This window comes from Ascaphus truei, chromosome 3 (genome assembly GCF_040206685.1).
Source record: "Ascaphus truei isolate aAscTru1 chromosome 3, aAscTru1.hap1, whole genome shotgun sequence".
Classification (NCBI taxonomy): Eukaryota; Metazoa; Chordata; class Amphibia; order Anura; family Ascaphidae; genus Ascaphus; species Ascaphus truei.
Window position 1 is genome coordinate 226,347,266 of NC_134485.1, and position 22,219 is coordinate 226,369,484.

The following is a 22,219-nucleotide window of genomic DNA, read 5'->3' on the forward strand; positions in this document are numbered from 1 at the left end:
CATTGAGGATAATTAACCAGAGGTTATGTGGGGGATAAACATAAATAATCTGCGTATCTCTAATATGAAGTGCAGGTCATAACAACTATATATACATTACACTAGAGAACCATATATACTACCTATACAATTTATATGTGGATCTTATTTGTGTCCGTCAACTAGTTTGAATTCCCTGTGTTAGTTATAGCGAGTGCTATAATTATATTACATTAGGTAACAATTAGTCAAAAAAGTAATCAACTCCCTAAATATTAAATATATTAATTTGGACTTGATTAAACATCTCTGAATCTGGGTAAACATTGCCTATATGTAGGACTCTGAATGCGGGATTATACAGCTAAAGTGACTCAGGTTTATGTATATGTATATCTGCACATCGTACATAAGTGAACCTCTGAATGTGGATAACTACGTTGTTCTAATAATTATAACAATATCTTTGGGTACCCTAAATAAGTCTCTTTTTAATAAAGAGTTCAGTATATTGTTAATGAGTGTTGTGATGAGCTAGACTATCATTAACGGGGGCATATTGATGGTGTTAATAGTACTACTAATAGTGTTGATAGTGAATACTAAAAGATAATGGTACATAATATAAACGGTGTCTAGCATAAAGCACATAGTTATACATGTAGTGTATAACAAATATAGCGCATTCTTAGTGTACCTACGCGTATACATATATCCATGTATGCACACGCATATAGTGTACCTACATATATACATATATACCCACGCATGCACACATGTACATCGCACATGTATATATCACATACATATTCCACCTATAGTACCTATATATATATATATATTATTTGCTTTCCTGTGGAGGGTTTTTGTCACTTTTTTTACTCACCATAACTTAACTCAGTATTATGGTATAGCCTATCCCATAGCCTCTCATGCATACCCAGTTAAAATCAACCCCACACTGATGAGACCCATCAAGGTCGAAACAGCTGTCTGTGGGTGGTTTTCTGGGTATGCACCTTAACCCTGGCTGTGCTCAAAGCTGTGACCATGCAGCAAGCTTAAGCCTATATTGAACCATGTTAAAAATGGTTTTTGAGGCAAAAAGTGACACTGTGTGCTCATTTGCATGTCATTTCCCAGAATCCCTTGCTGCAGTGGAAGTGCTGTATGCTGGGTGATGATGGGGAAAGGCGGGGTTGCAGACCTGCCTAAGACATGCAGATGAGCATACAGTTGTATTTGCATATATATATATATATATATATCTACCTATAGTATAGAACAGTTCGATATAATATAGCATAATGTAGTACCGTACAGTATAATACATATACATATATTCATATATATATATATATATATATATATATATATATATATATATATATATATATATATATATATATACATATATATAACTATACCTCGTATCTATACATATACCTATTATATATATATATATATACCGTGCATACAATACAGCAGATTACTAGTGATCAAAAAGCGTATGTACTACATATATACATATAAAGCACATATACAACATACATATATATATAGCCTGTATATGGCACAACACATATACCAACTATATCTCACCAAGTTTATAGCACATGTATATGTAGCCAGGTCTCCCCACCCTGTCAGCACCCCCCTCACTTTGTTGACGATCGCGGGTGCAGCTGAGTCAAATGGCGGCCCAGCGCGGCGATCGCAGGGGTGAGGGCGGTCAGGCCCTGGCTCGGGGGTTGCCGGGGACGCGTGCGGACGGTTGCCAAGCGCTCCCGGAGCCGGGCTGTAAGAGCGCTGCCATGTTGCGCCAGTTTGCGCATGCGCTGTAAGCCCCCGACGGCCCGACCGAGTCGCGCATGCGCAGAAGGTACCCTAGAGCCAGGGAACAGTTGCGTGAGGGCAGGGAAGGCGCAGGAGAGGTTGCGGTGGCCATTAGGGATGCGCACAGGCGCGGGGAAGGTGCGCACGCGGCCCCAATGTAATTGCAGCCTCCACGGGACTACAACTCCCATGAGGCTTAGGGCCAAGCACACCAGGTGCCTTAGTGTGGCCAATAAGGGCCAAGGATCTCTAGAGGGAGAAAGGAGATACATTGTTTGGGCTGCAGCTACGCAGTCAGTTGGAGTCCGGGAGCTGTGAGGGAAGCAAGGGTGCGGGGAGTGAGTGCAGCTCCTGCATCCAGATAGGTACCCACATCCCAGGTAGGCCCCAACTCCCCACCAGTTTAGGGGGTAATTATAAGGGACAGCCCCAGTTAGGGACTCTGCCCTTAGTGTGAGTGCTGCCTTGTCAGAGTCACGGCTGTTAGTACTGTGAGGTCTGACAGGCAGGCACCGTGTTGTGCAGCCGGTTGCTGTACGTACCAAGTACTAGGTCCCAGTCACCTTGAGGTAGCGCTAGGGGTAGGATGCCTGAAGGGATAGCCTGTTAACGAGGTCAGGGATTCTGGAGAGGATCTGCACTAGGCTAGCCAACAGTAGGTAGACGCCTGGGGGCAGTGCGTTACTGCAAGTACTAGGTACTAGTTAGCTAGAGTTAGGACCGGGAGAGCTAGGGGGACAGGATAGGCTAGTTAACCCCTTAGGTCCCCAGTTAGTGGTGCTCCAGGGACAGGCCCTAGGTGAGGGACCGTGTCATGTTAGAGTGCCAGTGTTAGGGCTTAAGCCTGCCAGGAGATGTGGGCTTAAGTCTGTGCCCAGAGAGAGACTATCTTCAGGGTGGGATCGCCCCTGGCGGACCCCAAGCAAGGAACCATCGGATCAGACGGGATCCAGGTCGACAGATCCTTTGAGAAGTAGTTGCAGGCCCGAGTGCAGGAGCACTCGGCAGGTAACCCCTTTAGTCAACAAATGCACCAACAGTTCCATTAGTTAGTGACTGCGCAGTCACCCATATTCTCACCTAAAGAGTGCGGGACACATTGTGCGGGGATTGATGGACATGGGGTGGGATCACCCGGTGTAGGGGGAAGCGTCCTGCGAGACGCAAGAGTCAGTGTCCCCTGGGGAAAGAGGGACACCCGTTATTATGTTGATGTTATATGGTTCATGTGAGCACAAGTAAAAAGAGATTGGTTATCATACATATGGTGTACTGATTATTTGCATGTGGTTCCTATGTTAGGGTTATTCTACATACCCATAGAATTCTACATAGGTGGAGGCGCTGAAACAAAGAACCGTTCCAGAGGATTCACCCCAGGCTCTTACTAGCGGAGGCTCAGACCTCCTGTGAGCCTGCAGGTATATGCACCACACCGGGTAACACCGTATGTTCTACGCACCCACACTATATATGCGATTGGGTGGGGTGGAATACCCGTTACATATATATTCACTTATAATCTTATTGTTTTTGGTAACATATGTATTTGTGGTATGTTTATTTTTGAAAAGCCTACTGTAATGTCACTTAAACTGTAAAAGGGAACGATACTTGTATATACTTGTAAGTGGAGAAGGCTATATGTCCTATCGCCTCTCCACTTTAAGGATTATAAAGGGGTTGAAGTCTCCAGGGTTTGGGCTCCTGAACGGGGAACGGCCATCTTGGAAATATGAGATCTCCAGGAAGTGTCCGAGATCTCGTGAGAGGGAGGTGCCTGGCAGTGACATCAGGTCTGTGGTGCGGGAAAGCCATTCTGCTTCCCGTTCACCTTGGGGAAGGACCTGGGGAAGATGGCCGCTCCAAAGTTGTGGACGGAGCTGCTCCGGGAACTCATCATTCTCCAACAGCCCTGGTAAGTCGTTCTCCTGCCAGATGGTGCATGGACATTAGGTTTCAGTCACCTTGGATGTGGGAAGGTTTCCAGAAGGGCACTGCTGCACGGGAAGGACTTATTTGGTGTTTGGGGTTTCGGTGGTATCACTGTTCTTTGATCCATTCTTGGGACGGGCTGCTTTGTTCCCGATGGGGGCGGGTGTTTTCAAGTTGGTTGATGGGGGGTGAGAGGGGCCCTGAGGTGAACCAGTGACACCGAGTTTGGCCAGAAAGCTCTCCCCGTCCTCCGGTCTCCGAAGAGTGTGTGCAACCCCGTTTTTAATAGTGAGCAAAGCACAGGGAAACAACCAACGATATTTAATGTTGTTATCCCTGAGTGTCTTTGTAACATGGGCCAGAACTTTTCTTTTGGAGAGGGTAGCTGGGGCAAGGTCCTGGTAAACCTGAAGTCTGACTCCTTCAAACTCCAGAGACCTTGCTTCCCTTGCAATCCTGCACACCTCTTCCTTAGTGCGGTAGTGGTGAAAGCGGGCAACAATATCCCTGGGGGGGTCTCCTGCTTGCGGCTTACCGCGTAAAGCTCTATGGCAGCGGTCTAAACAGATTTCTGACTCCGGTTTATCCGGGAACAAGTGTTCCAGCCAATTGTTGGTGAAATCTGCCGGGTCTGTTATATTTTCAGGGACTCCCCGCAGACGTATATTACACCGTCTGTCACGTTTTTTCTGCATCCTCCGCTTTATCTTCTAGGAATTTAATCTTTTCCTGTAGTGTGCTGACTTGTTCTTGAGTCTGTATCAAGGTAGCAGTTGTTTCATCTGTTGTTGCCTCTAAGGTGGCCGTCCGCTCTCCTATTGCATCCACGTCTTGTCTGATGGCCCACAGCTCTTTCTTGAAGAACGTCTGCATTTTGGCACAGAATTCTTTCAAATCCTTTCGCCGGACCGTCTCTTCATCTCTATCTTCTTCTGTAGAAGGGTCATACTCGGGATCCATGTTACTTGATTGCGCAGGAGTCCCCGGCTTATCAGATGATGTGGCCCCCTTCTTTCTGAGATATATGGATATCTGCTGATTTTTAGTCTGTGTTGTTTTGCTGGAAGCCATCTGCGAATGATTATTTGTCCTTCGCTATGTTTAATGAGTGAAAGTTTCTTTTTTTGACGCTTTTATTTCAAATATATGTGCCGGTGGGGACGGAGCTCTGTGATCAGGACTCTATTCTCTCCACCGTCGCGCATGCGCCTCCTTTATTTGCTTTTTAATCCATTGATCCCTTTTCCTGCCTTTTCCGCTAATACCCAGCACACTTCTCTCCATACTTCTTTCAGTTGCCTATAGTTTTTGAATTATCTTCACTTTTAGGGCTCAAGATGATTTCACATCTATACATGATAATACACTGGTCAAACACTTTCCTCTTGAGGCACAGTGAAGGTTCCCTCGAAAGATTGTCTTTCTTTCAAATGCACTCTATTTCATCTTCATTCTTCTATTGATTTAATTCACAAAGTCCCCATCCATTGATACTTGCTGGCCAAGGTAGACATAGATTTCGACTTATTGTCCTATTCCATATATTTCATCTTTGTTGAGTTGACACATGTTGAAAATAACTTGGGTCTTGCTGAAATTTATAAGAAGGCCCACCTTGCGTGCCTTGGTGAGTTCTCTGGTTTGTTTCTGGAGGTCTTCTGGACTGGTGGTAAAAATAACTATATTGTCTGTCTATATACCAGTGCATGTGCCACTATTAATCTTTTTGAACACCCATTGCTACCCTCCTGCGATTTTGAGGCAATGAGAAAAGGATTGAGGGAAATATATATATATATATATATATATATATATATATATATATACAGTCTTCGACAAACCTATACATTTTCTCGCCCCGGGCGAGTGGATTTAACCCCCGGGCGAGTAAATATTGGCCCAAGCAGCACACGTTTGGTACTAGGTGGCGAGTAGATTTTTTTGTGTGGCGAGTAGATTTTTTGGTGATTTGTCAACCACTGTATATATATATATATATATATATATATACAGTATATATATATACAGTATATATATAAAACCCTCTTTCACCCCCCCCCCCCTACATGAGATTAAACAACAGAAAAAACACAAACTAAGCGCAGACTGTATGTTAAAATGTAACAATGTGTGATGAATCTTGGCTCTCGTGTGCAGCCTACTCACAGGATAGCAGTAGGTTTAGGGCAATAACAGGATCTGTGGAATCTGTAGTGTCATACAGGTGTAGTCAGGATACCTCTCACATTCATGAATCAGGTAGATGGGAACATGGAAGAGTTAAAAGAAATCTCCATGGTGCAGATCAATATAAAAAGGATAACTTTATGATGTAGTTTTAAAATTGCGCACTTACAATATAAAAATCAAAAACATGCATTTAGCACTATAACAAGTGACTCAGGAGTGTCAGGATATGGCCACCGCTCACCGCACCGCAGCTGCTTGTCCGCTCCACACTGTGGTAGTGTTGGGATCCCCTCCAGAGACAGGCATGCTCACCGCGCTTCCGTTTTCCTCCACTCTGTGCCGTTGGGAGACAGGCTCGATCACCGCACCGCCATTATTTGTCCCCCAGACACCGTAGTGCTGTATGGATCACCTCCAGTGTGTTTTTCGTTGCGATACGTCACTTCCGGTGTGTGCTGAACTCCGTCACGTCACTTCCGGTGCTGCTGTTTGACAGACGGCTAGCAGGGCCAATCCAAACGCTTCCTGGGCGGGTCCTCTCAATGTGTTTCGCCCAATAGGACAATAGGCTTCGTCAGGATACCTCACTTCCTGCAGGATCCTTCATTCACACTCGGCTCCTCCCCCTGGTAAATCAGACAGTCCAATCCAGAACAAGCAAAGGGGGGAGGGGTTTGAATAGTTCCCGCATTTTCTTGCAAGCTGAAGAGCAGCACAAGCTTGCAAAATGCAGAAATCTTTGCAGAACAGCACATGGCTTCCCTGGTAAGGTGGGAAGCGCCATTTTGAGCACAAAGAGGGTCCATGCGGCCCCCAGTGAGCTGGAGCCGCCATTTTGAGAGCACAAAAATACATGGCATCCTTGTAGGAGCAGGAAACACCAGATTGAGATATAACATAGTCCAGCACAGTGTGGTCTCCATTTGCATTCAGGAGCCACAAATACATTTCTGTCCCTGTAATCTTTGAGTGTCACGCACCCTGAGGTAGCATCAGGGAACGCCTCATACAGGGACCACAGTAACTCTTACTGCAGGGTGCACAGGGACCTACAGACATTTCCCATGTAGTCCCTGTCCCCTCACCTCTCTCTTCGTCGTGGGGTGCAGAAGGGTCATCACTCTTCCCTGGTGTCGCCTCAGGCCAGCCGCCCCAACTGTAGTGCCATTTAGGGACCGCCAGCTCCCTGGTGAAGCCTCAGGGATCTGCTCCCTTTTCTTCATAGACGGGTGCACAAGGGTCATGAGCGTAATCTCAGAGTTCCCTGTCCCCCTCACTCTCCGCTGTGGGTACAGGAGGGTACACACGCTTCCCTGGGGACGCCTCAGGTCAGTCGCCCCTGCTGCAGTGCCATTAATAGGCCGCCAGCTCCCTGGTGAATCCTTAGGAACCGGCTCCTATTTTCTTCTTAGTTAAGTAGCTGGGTGCACAGGGGTTCCTATTCAATCATAGAGCAGCCTCTGTCCCCTTGAAGTGCCTGTAGAGACTTACGCTCCCTGGTGCATAGCCACCAGGAATGGCCCCACATAGCAAGGTCTTCTGATTTAGGGTAACCCCCTCACTGGGGAAGCTTCAAGGAGAGGTTCCCTCACTGCAAAGTCTATTGCTGCTGCTCTGTGCTGCATACAAAGTTTTAAAACGCCACTGTGTGGTCCACTGTCCCTGAAAGCCTGTCATGTTGGAAAACCTGTCCTGTCCTGGGATGCAGTCCTCATCTCAGCAGCGCCTCCAAATGTAACCCTCTTTCACCCCCCCCCTACATGAGATTGAGTGGGGTACACTCCTTATGGTTACTCTGAGTGGTCTTGGTGCAGTAACAGCTGGCAAACAGGAGGGCTGAAGGCTCCGTGGTGTTGTGGGGAGAGCCCAGGACAGGAAACAGGGGATGGTGTGAGACAGGTTACCTTGTTCTTGTTCTCTCAGGGTGCATAGCGCCTCCAGCCAGTAGGGATCCCCTGGGGTCTCCAGAGGAGAGACCCCCCACTGACACTCCATTCTCCTCACACCGGGAACAGTGACACACACACAGCAGCTTATTTCTGTGGTTCTTTATTCAGAGCAGCATACACAGCATACAGCAGAACATAATAGGCCTGATCTTGCTCTCTGCCATTTTGCTCATGGCAGCTTAACTTCCCCCCCTCCTTACCCAGGTGGGGCAAGAGGGGGAGAACGATTCTCAGTCCTCTCTCTTCAATCTCTTCTCTCCTACTCCTCACTAACTAACTGACATACTATATTTTAGGAAACACTAGCTGATATACCCGGCGTTGCCCGGGATGTAATGATCCCGCTCCCCTCTCTCTATCTCTCTCCCCTCCCCCCTCTCTCCCCTCCCCCTCCTCCCTCTCTGTTTTTCCCCCGTTCACCCCACCCTTTACAGTCCCCTCCCCCCTTTAGAGCTTCATGCAGGGTGTGTGCGGCAGTGTGTGGGTGTGTGTGTGTGTCAGTCAATCAGTTAGTGTGTGTGTGCGTCAGGCATTGTGTGTGTGTGCGTCAGGCATTGTGTGTGTGCGCGTCAGGCAGTGTGTGTGCGTGGCAGTCATTGTGTGTGTGTGTGTGCAGCGCCTGCTTGTGCTGTGCCGGGAGAGGGGGGAAGAGGTGAGGCGGTGACTGTTTGTGCTAGGGGGGGGAGAGGTCAGGCGGTGAGGCGGTGAGCTTGCCGGCGCCGAGGAGCGGTGGCTGCGGTGGCTGTTTGTGCTGTGACCGGGGTGTGGGTGTGGGGGGAGAGGTCAGGCGGTGAGGCCGGTGGCGCCGAGGAGCGGTGGCTGCTGCTTTTGGTCGGACAGGGGGTGTTGGTGTGGGGAGAGAGGTGAGGCAGTGAGGCCAGGGTTGCCGAGGAGTGTGGGTAGCGTTGAGTAGCAAAGTTGTTCTCCTAGCAAGTCAGCTGCCAAGTGAGGTTCCAATTCCAAGTGAGGGCAAGAGGTGCACACAATGTGAGGGGGGGGTCGTCCATGGGCCAATCACACAGGGGGAAGAAATACACACAGGGCCAATCACACGTGGCGAACAAATACACACACAAACACTATTTCAGTCTTATATATATATAGATGTCTCAATTTGAATATCCTCAGGGAGTGTCTCTAACTTTGAATCATTACAACTCAAAGCTGGATACCGATTGGCTCACACACATCAGGGGGTTTTCCAACCCATATCCACCCTTTGGATTAACATGCTCAAAGGTTGCTTAGGCCCGCCCCTGAATATTGCTACAATACTCAGCTGAAATGCAAAACAGGCCAACTGAAGGAATTAACCTTTCCACTACCTGTTCTTACAGGACTGACAGAGGAAAGGCCCAGCAATAGCTGCCGAAGGCCAGCCAGCCAGGCTATATATATATATATATATATATATATATATATATATATATATACATATATATATATATATACATACAACTGTATGCTCATCTGCATGTCTTAGGCAGGTCTGCAACCCCGCCTTTCACCATTATCACACAGCACTTCCACTGCAGCAAGGGATTCTGGGAAATGACATGCAAATGAGCACACAGTGCCACTTTTTGCTTCAAAAACCATTTTTAACATGGTTCCCTATAGGCTTAAGCTTGCTGCATGGTCACAGCTTTGAGCACAGCCAGGGTTAAGGTGCATACCAGCAAGATTAAGCCTATAGGGAACCATGTTAAAAATGGTTTTTGAAGCAAAAAGTGGCACTGTGTGCTCATTTGCATATCATTTCCCAGAATCCCTTGCTGCAGTGGAAGTGCTGTGTGCTGGGTGATAATGGTGAAAGGCGGGGTTGCAGACCTGCCTAAGACATGCAGATGAGCATACAGTTGTATTTACATTTGCATATTTGCTTTGCTGTGGAGGGTTTTTGTCACTTTTTTTACTCACCATAACTTAACTCAGTGCTCTGACACTCTCATAAGAAGTCATCTGATGATCAGTTAGTTCACTACTGATTGCTATAACCGCAAGAAGCATAATATACAAGAGGAGCAGACACTCCATTCACATTAGCTTGGTGCTGACATTTTGAATGTTATTGACAAAGGCCCCACCAGGAATGTTCAATAAATGCACAGAATTATATATATATAAACTCTCTTTCCATCCTCCAGATCTATTTCTGCCCCTTCTAAAAATATATTTTTTTCACCATTACCCATCACATTTCTACTTTCTACATGCAGTATATTCTTCTTCAGACATCACTATTTCTGACTTCTTTTTCACTGCCCAAGTTGTTTTTACTACCTCTCCTGTGCTTATAGTATCTTTCGCAAACTATTATACTTCATCACTCTTCCATGCCCCATCTTTTTCAGCATCACTCTGTGATTGATACATGTTAGGACAGAATGGTTAAATAGTCCAGTTGTTTCGAATAGTTTGTATACTGCGAAAAGTAAAGGAGTGCTGCATATTTAACTCTTCTCTAGGGGGGTTGAGAAGTATATAAGAGACTCTTGGGTTTTCATCTCATAATATTCTATTTTAAGTTCTTCTTATACAAGGCTCTAAGGAGAATGGAGAAAGAGCAATAGCTTTTCCCTTAGGCCTCGGTCCCGCTGCGCTCGTTGGCGCGGGCGGCGGGTCGCGAGTTCCCCACCAGCAGGGGAATCCTCGCGAGCCGGTCCCGGTCCCCCCTGGCTGCACAGAGCACTACACGCTGTAGCGCGTCAGCCGCTGGAGACACCAGAGAATGGTGTTTCCTAGCGTTGACGCGTGACGTGTGTGGCTGTGAGCCAATGGGGAGGGGAGGCTTCGGGAGGAGGAGAGGCTTCGGGGAGCGGGGAGGAGTGTGGAGTGAAAGCAGGTGAGTGCCTGTCTGTGTGTGTGTCTGAGTGCGTGCCTGTCTGTGTGTGTATGTGTCTGAGTGCGTGAGTGCCTGTCTGTGTGTGTGTGTGCCTGTCTGTGTGTGTGTGTGCCCGAGTGCCTGCCTCTGTCTGTGTGTGTGTGTGTATGAGTGCGTGAGTGCCTGCCTGTGTGTGCGCGCGTGTGTGTGTGTATGAGTGCGTGAGTGCCTGCCTGTGTGTGTGTGTGCGCGTGTATGAATGAGTGCCTGCGTGTGTGTGTTTAAACTTACCTTCCAGCTCCAGCCCGAGTCCGTGGAGGGAGGGGGGGGAGAGTAGCGGGTCCCTCCGCTCAAGCCACGCCCCCCTCCCTGTCAAACCGCCCACCTCCCGATCAAACCTCCCGCCCACCTCCCGCTCCGGCTCCCGCTCCCTACAGACCGCAGATCGCGGTCTGTGTATCTCAGCGCACCGCCTGTCAGCAGCGCAGGTGCGCTGACTCTGGGAGCGGGGCCTTAGCCTTAGATTTGCTGTTTTATCTTTCATTCTTCATTCTTTTTGTTGCATCTTGATACTGGTATGTAACTCTGACTTGCTTCTAAACTATTTTCTATGAGACCACACAATACTTATTTTATAGTAGCTCTCATTTTCTTACAAACCTAGTATAATGTTAATTATGTTAGAATGCTACAAGATTTTTTTGTTTTATAATTTTTTTTTATTTGAGGAAAATGCTGCAGTTAATTGAATACACTTGATGCATACATTGTAAACATGTTAATTACATAGTCATTTGTACTTTTAAGGTTGTTAGAGTATATTAAGTTCCAGCAGAAAAAGCCCTGGAGTGGGGTTTTGGGGCAAAAGCCCCTTTAGATTAGCACTTTGATTTTAGCCTTTGTGGGCCTTCTTGGTCATTGACTTGCACTTTATTCCAAAAACTGTGTTGTAGTGATATTAATTTTGATAAACACACAGAAAGACAATAAGTAATTCACATAACAAATAATCATAGCTCCTAATAACCTGCATTGGGAAAACATAATTTAAACATGTTAGTTTGTGCCAGAACTTATTCAAGGATAAACCCAAATGCCCGTGAAGGACATGTAAGGGAGGAACCCCCCTTCACCCTTTTATATATGTAACACATGTACTGTAACCCCCCCACCCCCCCAATCTCATATCAGGCCTTTACTGGGGAGCTACGCTGTTACTAAGTGTATGGTGCTATACCTGTTAGGTTCACAGGAGCTCTGAGGTCTGTCTACGGTGTTATGGAGACAGGACAGGCTTTAGGATGGTCTCAGAACTGGTGTCAGTGCCTCCAGTCCCATGGGTCCTGACTAGAATCAGGGGACTCGCTATGGACACATATCTCCTTTCTTTCACACTGAAGAGATCCAGGCAGGTATATGTCAAAAGGGTATTCTTTATTGCATCCACTGCAGCTCTTTACACAGCGACACGTTTCAGCAGCAGATCACAGCTTCTGGGTGGTACACACTCCCTGGTATTCTGGGGTGCGAGTCCATGATGTTACTCAGGCCTTGGCCTGAGCTGAGCAAGCCTGCCCTCACAATGGGAAGGACTTACTGTACAGCTCTGGAGCATATCCTGCTAGCTTGAAAGCAGGGCTCCAAAAGACACAGTATGTTTTGTTGCATTCTGCTAAGAGCTTTCTAGAAGGGGCCGGCTCATGACATCAGACCTATCAGGATATGATCTCTCTCTCTTGCCATGAGTCACCCCCTCCTCTAGTTACTCCCAGGAGAAGCACAAGGGGGGGGGGGGGTCAATAGCCCACAGATTAACTCTGTCATATCTGCAGCTTTCAGGATTTTCAGACAGAGCAGGGAATTGCAGGCACAGATTACATACCTGCTATATATAGGAGGTACATTATACACTCAAATTGTCTCAGAAAGAGCTTACATGGTTTTAGTTTTCAGATGTGTGGGTAGAGCATCTGTGAACCATTTACATTTTGACAAAGTCCTTTGTCTTCATAAACCTGTCAAGGTTTGTCCCCATCTTATCTTAGGCTGCACTTATAGTGGGCGCGACAGAGCGATGGCGCCAACAAAATTCTTGTAGTCAGTAGAATTTGATTTTTGTAGAGGCGATGTCCACATGACTGCTTATAAGCCAATCAGAGAGCTTCTATTGCATCCTGCGTGTGTGTGTGTGTGTGTGTGTGTGTGTGTGTATGTGTGTGTACATTACCTGCTACTGTAAAGTGTCCTTCCTTTATATTGGATTTTACAGAACAAGTACAATATTTTTTATCTCCAGTGGCACAAACTGTTCCCCAATAAAAACTGCTGTCATAAAAAAAAGGAAGAGAAAATAAGTTTTATTTGCTTTTGGCTGCATTCTTTTATTGTCTCTATTACAGCTCAGGAGTTTCCCTCTGGGTAATAGGTGGTGGCAGAACCAATATATAAAATAAGGACTACCAAGAACGGTATTTGCGTGGAGCCTTTATAACCTGCATATACCATAGGAACTGAAACCTTCAGCACAGAACAAGACACAACAGTAGGCAGTGCCATTGCTGAGAGAGGCTGGGGAGTAATAATGATGCGGTTTCTTGCCTTTAGCCAGACTTGAATCGGAACACGCAGAACATGATGTGTACAATCTCCTGTCTCCGCCCCTCTGCCCTCCCACTTGCTGACGTCACTGGCCTTGTAGCCAGCGACGTCTCCAAAACATAAATTATAACTTTTGCAATGGTGACAGCGACGGGTGACGTCATCGGTCTTGGCGCCGGCGCCGGCACTATAAGCGCAGCTTATAACTTGTACAGTAGTGAGTACAGTGTCCAGTGAGGGCTGGTTGGGGGACAGACATTCAATCATAATTCCTATTTTAGCAGCTAACAATATTAGTTCCGTAGGTCACAAAATAACTTTCTGAATTCTGCCTTTGATTGCCCATGAGTCTACAGTTGCATGTTACACGTTTTTTTTTTAATTGAAAAACGCTGCACAAACATAAATGCAATTCACTCCACAAAACTCCATTCACAACATAAATGGTGGTGATAAATGAAGCAATACATATAGCTATGCACTGCAAAAGCTTCAAGCTTCTTGGGTTCACACATCATTTTTAAAAATTCAGGCTGTAATTAGCAGCTGAACACTATTGATTTGACATGAAGAGATGCTTTAAGAATTACTGGAAATTATTTGATATGTGTTGCAATTTGTATCTTCAGTGTATCCATACCAAGGATGAATATCCCAGATGAAGCCTATAGTTGGGTGAAACTCATGCACAGTGCAGAGATACATATTGAAAAGTGATATTTACAATTTTTTGTATCCAAGGAATCTAGAGTGCTCAATAGTGCATGCACAATTTCTCGTTATACAGTTAGCACTGTCTGTCACTTTATAGACTATTTAGAGACCTATATATTTGATTTGGAAAACTATCAGGATATATTATTAAATGAAAGATGTGTGGCATCCTCATAGAAATTAGGCTGAGGATATTGCTTTTTTTTTTCTTTTTTTCAAATTGCAGATTGCTTTATTTAGGGGGAAAATTTAAATTTGTGCACATGCAATACAACTGTGACATATTGAAGTCTACTCTGGTGAGACACAACACATATCACATATCTGCAGACAGTATGCACATTTTAAATCCAAGTACTGTTGTTGCTACCAATCAGACCCAAGTTGTTTAAGGCTTAATTTCCCTTACCTCATATCCATGTAGATCTTGTAAATTATTCATGTCACCTAAGGAATTTCGCTTGATCCCAGTTGGGAGTGAATGAATAAATTAATGATGGTGTCTCGTTTTGTTTTTTCCCCTTCATACTTCCAAACGCTTTTGCCTGGGCTCCCAACATCTAAGTTAATTGCATTTTACCCCTCAGTATGTAGTTATAGGTATCCATTTATGTCTCTAAATGTATGGGTATAATTTATCACCATTATACCATATCCCCAGTTGGAGGAGATTTTTTTTTTACCTACTGTAACATATGTAAGTAAGTAAACCTGAGTCAGTCAGTTTACAATAGTTGAAACTTCCATTTCAGAATTGTTTAATGAAAAAGTGGTACTGATTTTAAAAAACAAATAAATACAGTGCCTATGCTAATACTGGAGCATTGTAGTCAAATACATTAGACAATCTTATTTTGGCAGGCATGTGAAGAGATGAGTATTGTATAACCACATAATATTAATATTCCAACTTTCAAAGAATATCTATCTGCTTTATCCAACATTATCACAGTTGATAATTTATCTAATTTGTACACACATCATTTGGGAAAATTTCACGTGTGGCAAATGTCGATTTTGTTTTGATCTACAAGTACAGGTAGTCCTCGTTATCCAATGTTTCACTTTACAACGAATGGCATATCCAACGCTTTACAATGCAACCCTAGGGGCTGTTTTTCGACGCCGGAATGCGTTATCCAACTCTCACCGCCACTGATTAATATGGGACTCACTTTACAATGGTTTCACTATCCAACGCTACTTCCAGAACGGATTCTGTTGGATAACCGAGCACTGCCTATATCAGTAATCCTCTAATTGTAATATTTCCACAATGTTTAGTCCTGTGTTATTGTGATGAAAGAATAAATGAAAGTGTTCCAAACCTTAATTCATATTTTGCTTAAAATGTTACATAATGAGATGCAATAAATATTAATGGTTCATTTGATCTTTTAGGTTTTCACTTCAGGTTTCTGCAGTAGCTGAGAACTGCATCCTCACTGTGTATCCTTACTTGGCATACCATCGCACAGACCAACAAGTAATCTTAAGAAGTGGTAAGCAATTTATGTTTGTATTACTTATTCTTCAGTGCACATTACAACATTTCATATTTACCTTGTTTTTCATTATCTACACAGTATCAAGTTAAGAAAGGTATTGAATATGTAAAACTGAGCATATAAGCAAACGATCTAAGTAGTTTTTCATGCATATTTGATTGGTGATGTATGCTTTAGATTTGTTGAGTTTTTCATCACAGTTACTGAACCATGAAATAAAAATTGAATAGCACAATATATTCATATATTGATTGTTATATCAAAACCACAAACTAGTTACAGAAAAAAGAATACATGGCAATATAAACAAAATGTGACAAGGAGATCTTTTTTTTTAAAAACTTTATTTTGAATGAATTGTAGAATTTGGGGGTACAGAAATAAGAAAAATGGGGAGGTCAGCATATACATAAATTAAATGATACAAGTACAATTATACAGTTTAACAGATTATAAGGAATCAAAACTGAATGTACTGTAACAAACTAGACCATACTCCACCCTGACCTTTTGTTTCAACATTGTCCCTTATTCCCTTTAAATTGTAAATTCTTACGAACAGGGTCCTTGTGACAGGGTAAATAAAAGCCACCAGCTATATGCCTGGCAGACATATGTTTAGCCTGCAATGCAGCAGTGACTAGGTTAACTTCAGCTGGGAACCTCAGGACAATTAGTTGGATCCCAGCTGCCTAATCAAGGTGTGTTAAAAACCCCAGGCTGTAGACACATGGGGCTGGCTGTTGAGGAGAGAGGAGTAAGCTACTAAAGAGATTACTGATACAAGGTCTGTTAGTAGATGAATTATGAACTGTCTGTCTCCTGCATAGAAAATGGTAGCTGCCTTATTTTTACACTGTCTACTAAAGAGAAACTGTTTTGTTTTGTCTGCTGAAGAAAAAGCCATTTTTCTTTTGTTTGCTGATGAAAAGCTATTTTTGTTTTGTGTGCTGTATAATTTAAGGCTAAATAAATAAGCCTTATCCAAAGAACCTGCGTGTGTAGTTGCATTTACCCTGCAACATATGGTGTCAAGAAGTGCTGGGATTTTGAAAGGCCCCTGCAGTCAAAGGGCCACACACACATACACACAAGAATAAAAAAAATGGAAGAATTTTGAAAGAGTTTTTGTGCGAGCAGACCAAACAGCAGGGACAGTTAATGCAGGAACAGGCCCGGCTACAAGCAGAGAGAGATGAAAGACTTTTGCAGCAGCAAACCCAGCTCCTAACCCAGCAGCAGGCAGCATAGGAGGAGCGAATGGCCAAGCTGCTGACCCAATTCCTGGGGTCTGCCAGTCCAGTACTTGCAAGCAAACCCCCGATACTCCTGAGGAAAATGGCTCAGAACGAGGATCCAGAGGCTTTTTTACTGACATTTGAAAGAGTTGCCGAAGCTCAGGGCTGGGCTACAGATCGCTGGGCAACTGCTTTGGCCCCGCTCCTCATAGGAGAAGCCCAGGCCTCATATCAGGGCCTCCCAGCACATCAGGCAATGGACTACCGACAAGTAAAAGCCGCCATACTGAATCGCTTAGGTCTGACCCCAGAGACCTACCGGCAGCAGGTCCGGAACATGAAGTACACCGCTAAGATGAGACCCCGGGTCCTCGCACAGCGGTTATTGGACTTGTGTACACGCTGGATACAACCCAAGGAGTGCACTAAGGAGGCAATTCTTGAGCAGGTGGTTTTGGAACAATTTCTACAAATAATACCCCCTTCCGCACACTCATGGGTAAAACGCCACGCTGCTGAAACCCTAGCTTTGGTGGTCTGACTCGTGGAGAACTTCCTTGGGGCTGAGCAGCAGGCGAGTGTCCTGGACCCGACTCCACCGGCACTTGCGGACGCCCAAAGAGGGAGATCGGATCAACGGGGAACCTATGGCCCGTCCATATGCCACCGCCAAATCCAACGGAAGGAGCAGTCGTTCCAGCAAGGACGGAGTCCAAATGCTGGTCCCCGCCGAGACTCTCATCTCCTTCCTGATGTCGGCTCATCGCAAAATCAGAGGAACCTCCGAGGACGTCTCCCACAGGACCCACCAGATGCCTGGTCTCCAGTATCCGGTCCAGCAGAGCGCTATCCACAGCCCCCTCCTGCGAGGGAACCCTCTCCATGTTCCGCCTGTGGAGAACAAGGCCACCGGTATGTGGACTGTCCACTGATGGATTGGTCATTCAGCAGGACCTTAGCCTCGGCCTTCACTGGAGAAAATTACAAGCCCTGGCTACTTCCAGCCCTGATTGGGGGAAAAACCGTCCAGGCCCTTGTAGATTCGGGCTCTGGGAAAACTCTGGTCCTCCAGGAACTGTTACCGCCTAACGTGTGTTCTTTTGACTCCCCATGGAGTATAGAATGTATACAAGGCGATGTAAAACGCTATCCGACGGCCAAAATCCGGCTACAGGTAAAAGGGCAGAAGGCTTACCTCGAAGTAGGAGTCGCTCCTTGGCTCCCTGCCCCCGTTGTGCTCGGCCGGGACTGGCCTTTCTTTTCAGACCTAATGGCTCCAGTCTCTCACGAGGAGCCCCCTTCTATGGCTCAGGAGAACCCTGGCAAACTGTTCCCCTTCTCGGCAGACCTTTTTCCCAGTAGCCACCGGGTTCAAAAGACTCGGAAGCAAAGACGCTCTGACAAACAGGACTGGTTGCAGAAATCTGGGTCTCAAGGTGACCATTCTAGTAGTCAGAGGTCATAAGTGATGGCTGGGGATGGCCAGAGGGAGGGGGATATGGGTCCTGGAGATTTACCAGACCTATACCTCCCTGACTTTCGCCAGAAGCAAAGGGAAGATCCAGTTCTTGCTAGACAGTATGACAAGGTGGTGAAAATTGATGAGCAGATTTTAAATGCACAGGGGGTGATAGTATTCCCCCATTTTGAGCTATCAAATGATATCCTGTATAAGGTGAATAGGCAGACACAAACAGGGGAGGTCACCAGACAGATATTGATTCCCAAGGCGTTTGTTAAATCTGTGTTCACTCTAGCCCATACTGTCCCTTGGGGTGGTCACCTGGGCAGGGATTAAACATTGGACCATATTTCGTCCCGATTCTATTGGCCAGGGATGCATAGCGATATTGCTAAGTTATGTGCGGCATGTCCGGAGTGCCAGCTAACTAGTCCAAAGGGACAAAAACCAGCCCCTTTGGTTCCTCTACCCTTGGTGTCAGTTCCCTTTGAGAGGATTGGGGTAGACTTGGTAGGACCTCTAGAACCTTCTTAGAAAGGGCACAGGTTTATTCTTGTAATTATTGATTATGCAACAAGATATCCTGAGGCGTTTCCTCTGAGAACAGCAACGGCGAAGCAAGTAGCCAACAAGTTGTTGGAGCTGTTCTCACGGGTTGGACTTCCCCAGGTTATGTTGACAGACCAAGGTACAAATTGTATGGCTAAGTTGATGCAGGATGTCTTAAAATTACTAGAGGTCAAGTCTGTTCGGACATCGGTCTACCATCCACAGACTGACGGATTGGTGGAAAGATTTAACCGAACTCTAAAAGGGATGCTGAGGAAATTTGTAGATTCAGAGAAGAGAGCCTGGGATGAACTTCTCCCTTTTCTGCTATTTGCAGTGTGGGAAGTTCCTCAGGCCTCCACAGGTTTCTCTCCATTTGAACTGCTCTATGGCCACCAACCCCGGGGTATCCTGGACCTCCTAAAGGAGTCCTGGGAGGAACAGCGGTCCCCTTCTAAGAATACCCTGCAATATGTATTAGACCTTAGGAAGCGCCTAGATGTGGTCGGCCATTTTGCTAGGGAGAATCTAAGATCAGCCCAGGACAGTCAGGAGAGACATTACAATCAGAATGCTCGCATGAGAGTGTTTCTCCCGGGAGACCAGGTGATGTTATTATTACCCAGTTGCGAGAGTAAACTGCTGGCCAAATGGCAGGGCCCATTCGAAGTACTCCACCGCACGGGTGATGTGGATTACGAGATCGATCAACCAGGGTCCAGGAAGGGTAAGCAAATTTACCATGTGAACTTGCTGAAATCCTGGAAGATGCAGCGGTCTCTATTCATTCACCCAGTGGAGGAGGAAACGGATTTGGGTCCTCAGCCTCCATGGGAGAACATCGTGAGTGACGATAAAATCCCAATGGGTAAACAGTTGTCCTCTGAACAAAAAGGGGACTTGTTAGCAATTATGACCCAATTCCATGATGTTTTTTCTGATTTACCAGGGAAAACTAACTTAATTTCACATGCAATCGAGACAGCACCTGGGGTAAAAGTACATTCCCGTCCTTATAGATTGCCTCAAAGTCGTAGGGCCTTGGTAGAGAAGGAGGTACAAGAAATGTTACACTTAGGAGTGATTGAGGAATCATGCAGTGAGTGGTGCAGTCCACTAGTTATGGTCCCTAAACCTGATGGCAAGGTAAGATTTTGTGTGGACCTCCGAAAGGTTAATGCGGTATCCAAGTTTGACGCATATCCGATGCCAAGGGTGGACGAATTAATTGACGCCCTTGGTAACGCGGAATATATATCCACGCTGGACTTGACAAAAGGATACTGGCAAATACCCTTAGAGGAAAAGTCCAAGTGCAAAACAGGCTTTGCCACTCCCATGGGTTTATACCAGTTTGTGACAATGCCATTTGGACTGCATGGAGCCCCAGCCACATTTCAGAGACTCACGGATAAGGTACTGAGGCCCCATAGGACTTATGCCGCAGCCTACCTAAATGACATTGTCATTTATAGTAAACACTGGGGGGCCCATCTAAATAGGCTGAAAGCGGTCCTCAAATCTCTAAGAGAGGCAGGGCTCACAGCCAACCCTAAGAAATGTGCCTTGGGTAAGGCGGAAACCAAATACTAAGGGTATGCAGTGGGAGGTGGAAAAGTAAGGCCACTAGCCGACAAGGTAGTTGCCCTGAAAGACGTTCCGACCCCCCAAACAAAAACGCAGGTACGCTCTCTGCTGGGTTTAGCAGGGTACTACCGGTGGTTCATCCCCAACTATTGGGAAGTGGCAGCCCCTTTAACGGACCTCACAAAAAAGTGTGCCCCTACACAAGTGGTATGGTCAAGGGATTGTCAGAGAGCCTTTGAGGACATAAAAAGGTGTCTATCAGAGGGTCCCATCCTTAGAAGCCCAGACTTCAACACCCCTTTTATAGTGCAAACAGATGCATCGGAGATAGGGCTAGGGGCCGTGCTGTCACAACAGTTTGAGGGAGTGGAACACCCTATCCTTTTCCTGAGTAGGAAATTGTTCCAGAGGGAAAAAAACTACTCAGTGATTGAGAAGGAGTGCCTCGCAGTAAAGTGGGGCAATCGAGGCTTTGAGGCATTACCTGGCAGGAGTCCATTTTACTTTGGTGATGGACCATGCTCCACTGAAGTGGTTAAATAGTATGAAGGATTCCAATGCTAGATTGACTAGGTGGTATATGGCCCTCCAACCCTTCTCATTTGAGATTCAGCACAGGCCGGGAAAAGAGAACGCAAATGCTGACTTCTTTTCTAGAGAAGGGGTGGATGGTCGGGCTTCAGCCGTGCGTAGCCCCAGCCACACACTAACAGGGGAGGAATGTGACAGGGTAAATAAAAGCCACCAGCTATATGCCTGGCAGACATATGTTTAGCCTGCAATGCAGCAGTGACTAGGTTAACTTCAGCTGGGAACCTCAGGACAATTAGTTGGATCCCAGCTGCCTAATCAAGGTGTGTTAAAAACCCCAGGCTGTAGACACATGGGGCTGGCTGTTGAGGAGAGAGGAGTAAAGTACTGAAGACATTACTGATACAAGGTCTGATAACAAAGTAGATGAATTATGAACTGTCTGTCTCCTGCATAGAAAAGGGTAGCTGCCTTATTTTTACACTGTCTACTAAAGAGAAACTGTTTTGTTTTGTCTGCTGAAGAAAAAGCCATTTTCTTTTGTTTGCTGATGAAAAGCTATTTTTGTTTTGTGTGCTGTATAATTTAAGGCTAAATAAATAAGCCTTATCCAAAGAACCTGCGTGTGTAGTTGCATTTACCCTGCAACAGTCCTCATTAACTTTTATATCTGTGCTTGTTTGTCCTTATGATATGCCATTGTACCACATTGTGGAATATGTTGGCGCTTTACAAATAAATGATAATAAAAATAACTAAAAGAAAATGAAGATGCAAACCTGTGTAAGAAAAGAGAGAGGCAGAGAGGGAAAAAAACAAAAAAAAGGGGTTAAAACAAGGAAACCTCAGCCCTGTCAGCACTATATTAAAAACCACTAGGTCATTTGTAGCCTATTCACCAGTTTATGTTCTGAGAGAAAAGCTAGACATCAGGAACACTGTGACAATTAAGCAGTAAACAGGAGGGCCGAAGATACCCACTAAGTTTGGGCCACTAATAAATGCCAACCACAGATTCCATATCCTTGAACATTTGATACAGTTATTTAAAATTACATGCCCTATTTATCTCTTAATAATATTAATATCTGGAATATTAGACTTCAACCACAAAGCTGCTATACAACAACGAGCAGCGAGGATGTAGAGGAGCACAGCAGCGTTTCTTGGCAGCATACCAGCTAGTGGATCGCCAAAATGAGGGTAACTCCAAACAGGGATATGTATTAAAAGAGTACTTTAATGGTCAGAGCAAAACAACAATGGTAGGGACGCACCTACGCGTTTCGTCCGTAAAGGACTTTCTCAGATCCACTAGC

At 45.5% G+C, this 22,219-nt stretch overlaps 1 protein-coding gene across 5 annotated transcripts in view; it reads left to right on the forward strand.

Annotated features, from left to right (window-relative positions):
- Positions 1 to 22,219, forward strand: part of CFAP47 (cilia and flagella associated protein 47) — a 663,944-nt gene that overhangs the window by 180,602 nt on the left and 461,123 nt on the right. For all 5 annotated transcript variants that reach the window (XM_075590256.1, XM_075590258.1, XM_075590257.1 and 2 more), the window contains exon 28: positions 15,427 to 15,527. In XM_075590256.1, coding sequence (XP_075446371.1) covers positions 15,427 to 15,527 — 101 coding nt within the window. The remainder of the gene's footprint in view (positions 1 to 15,426; positions 15,528 to 22,219) is intronic.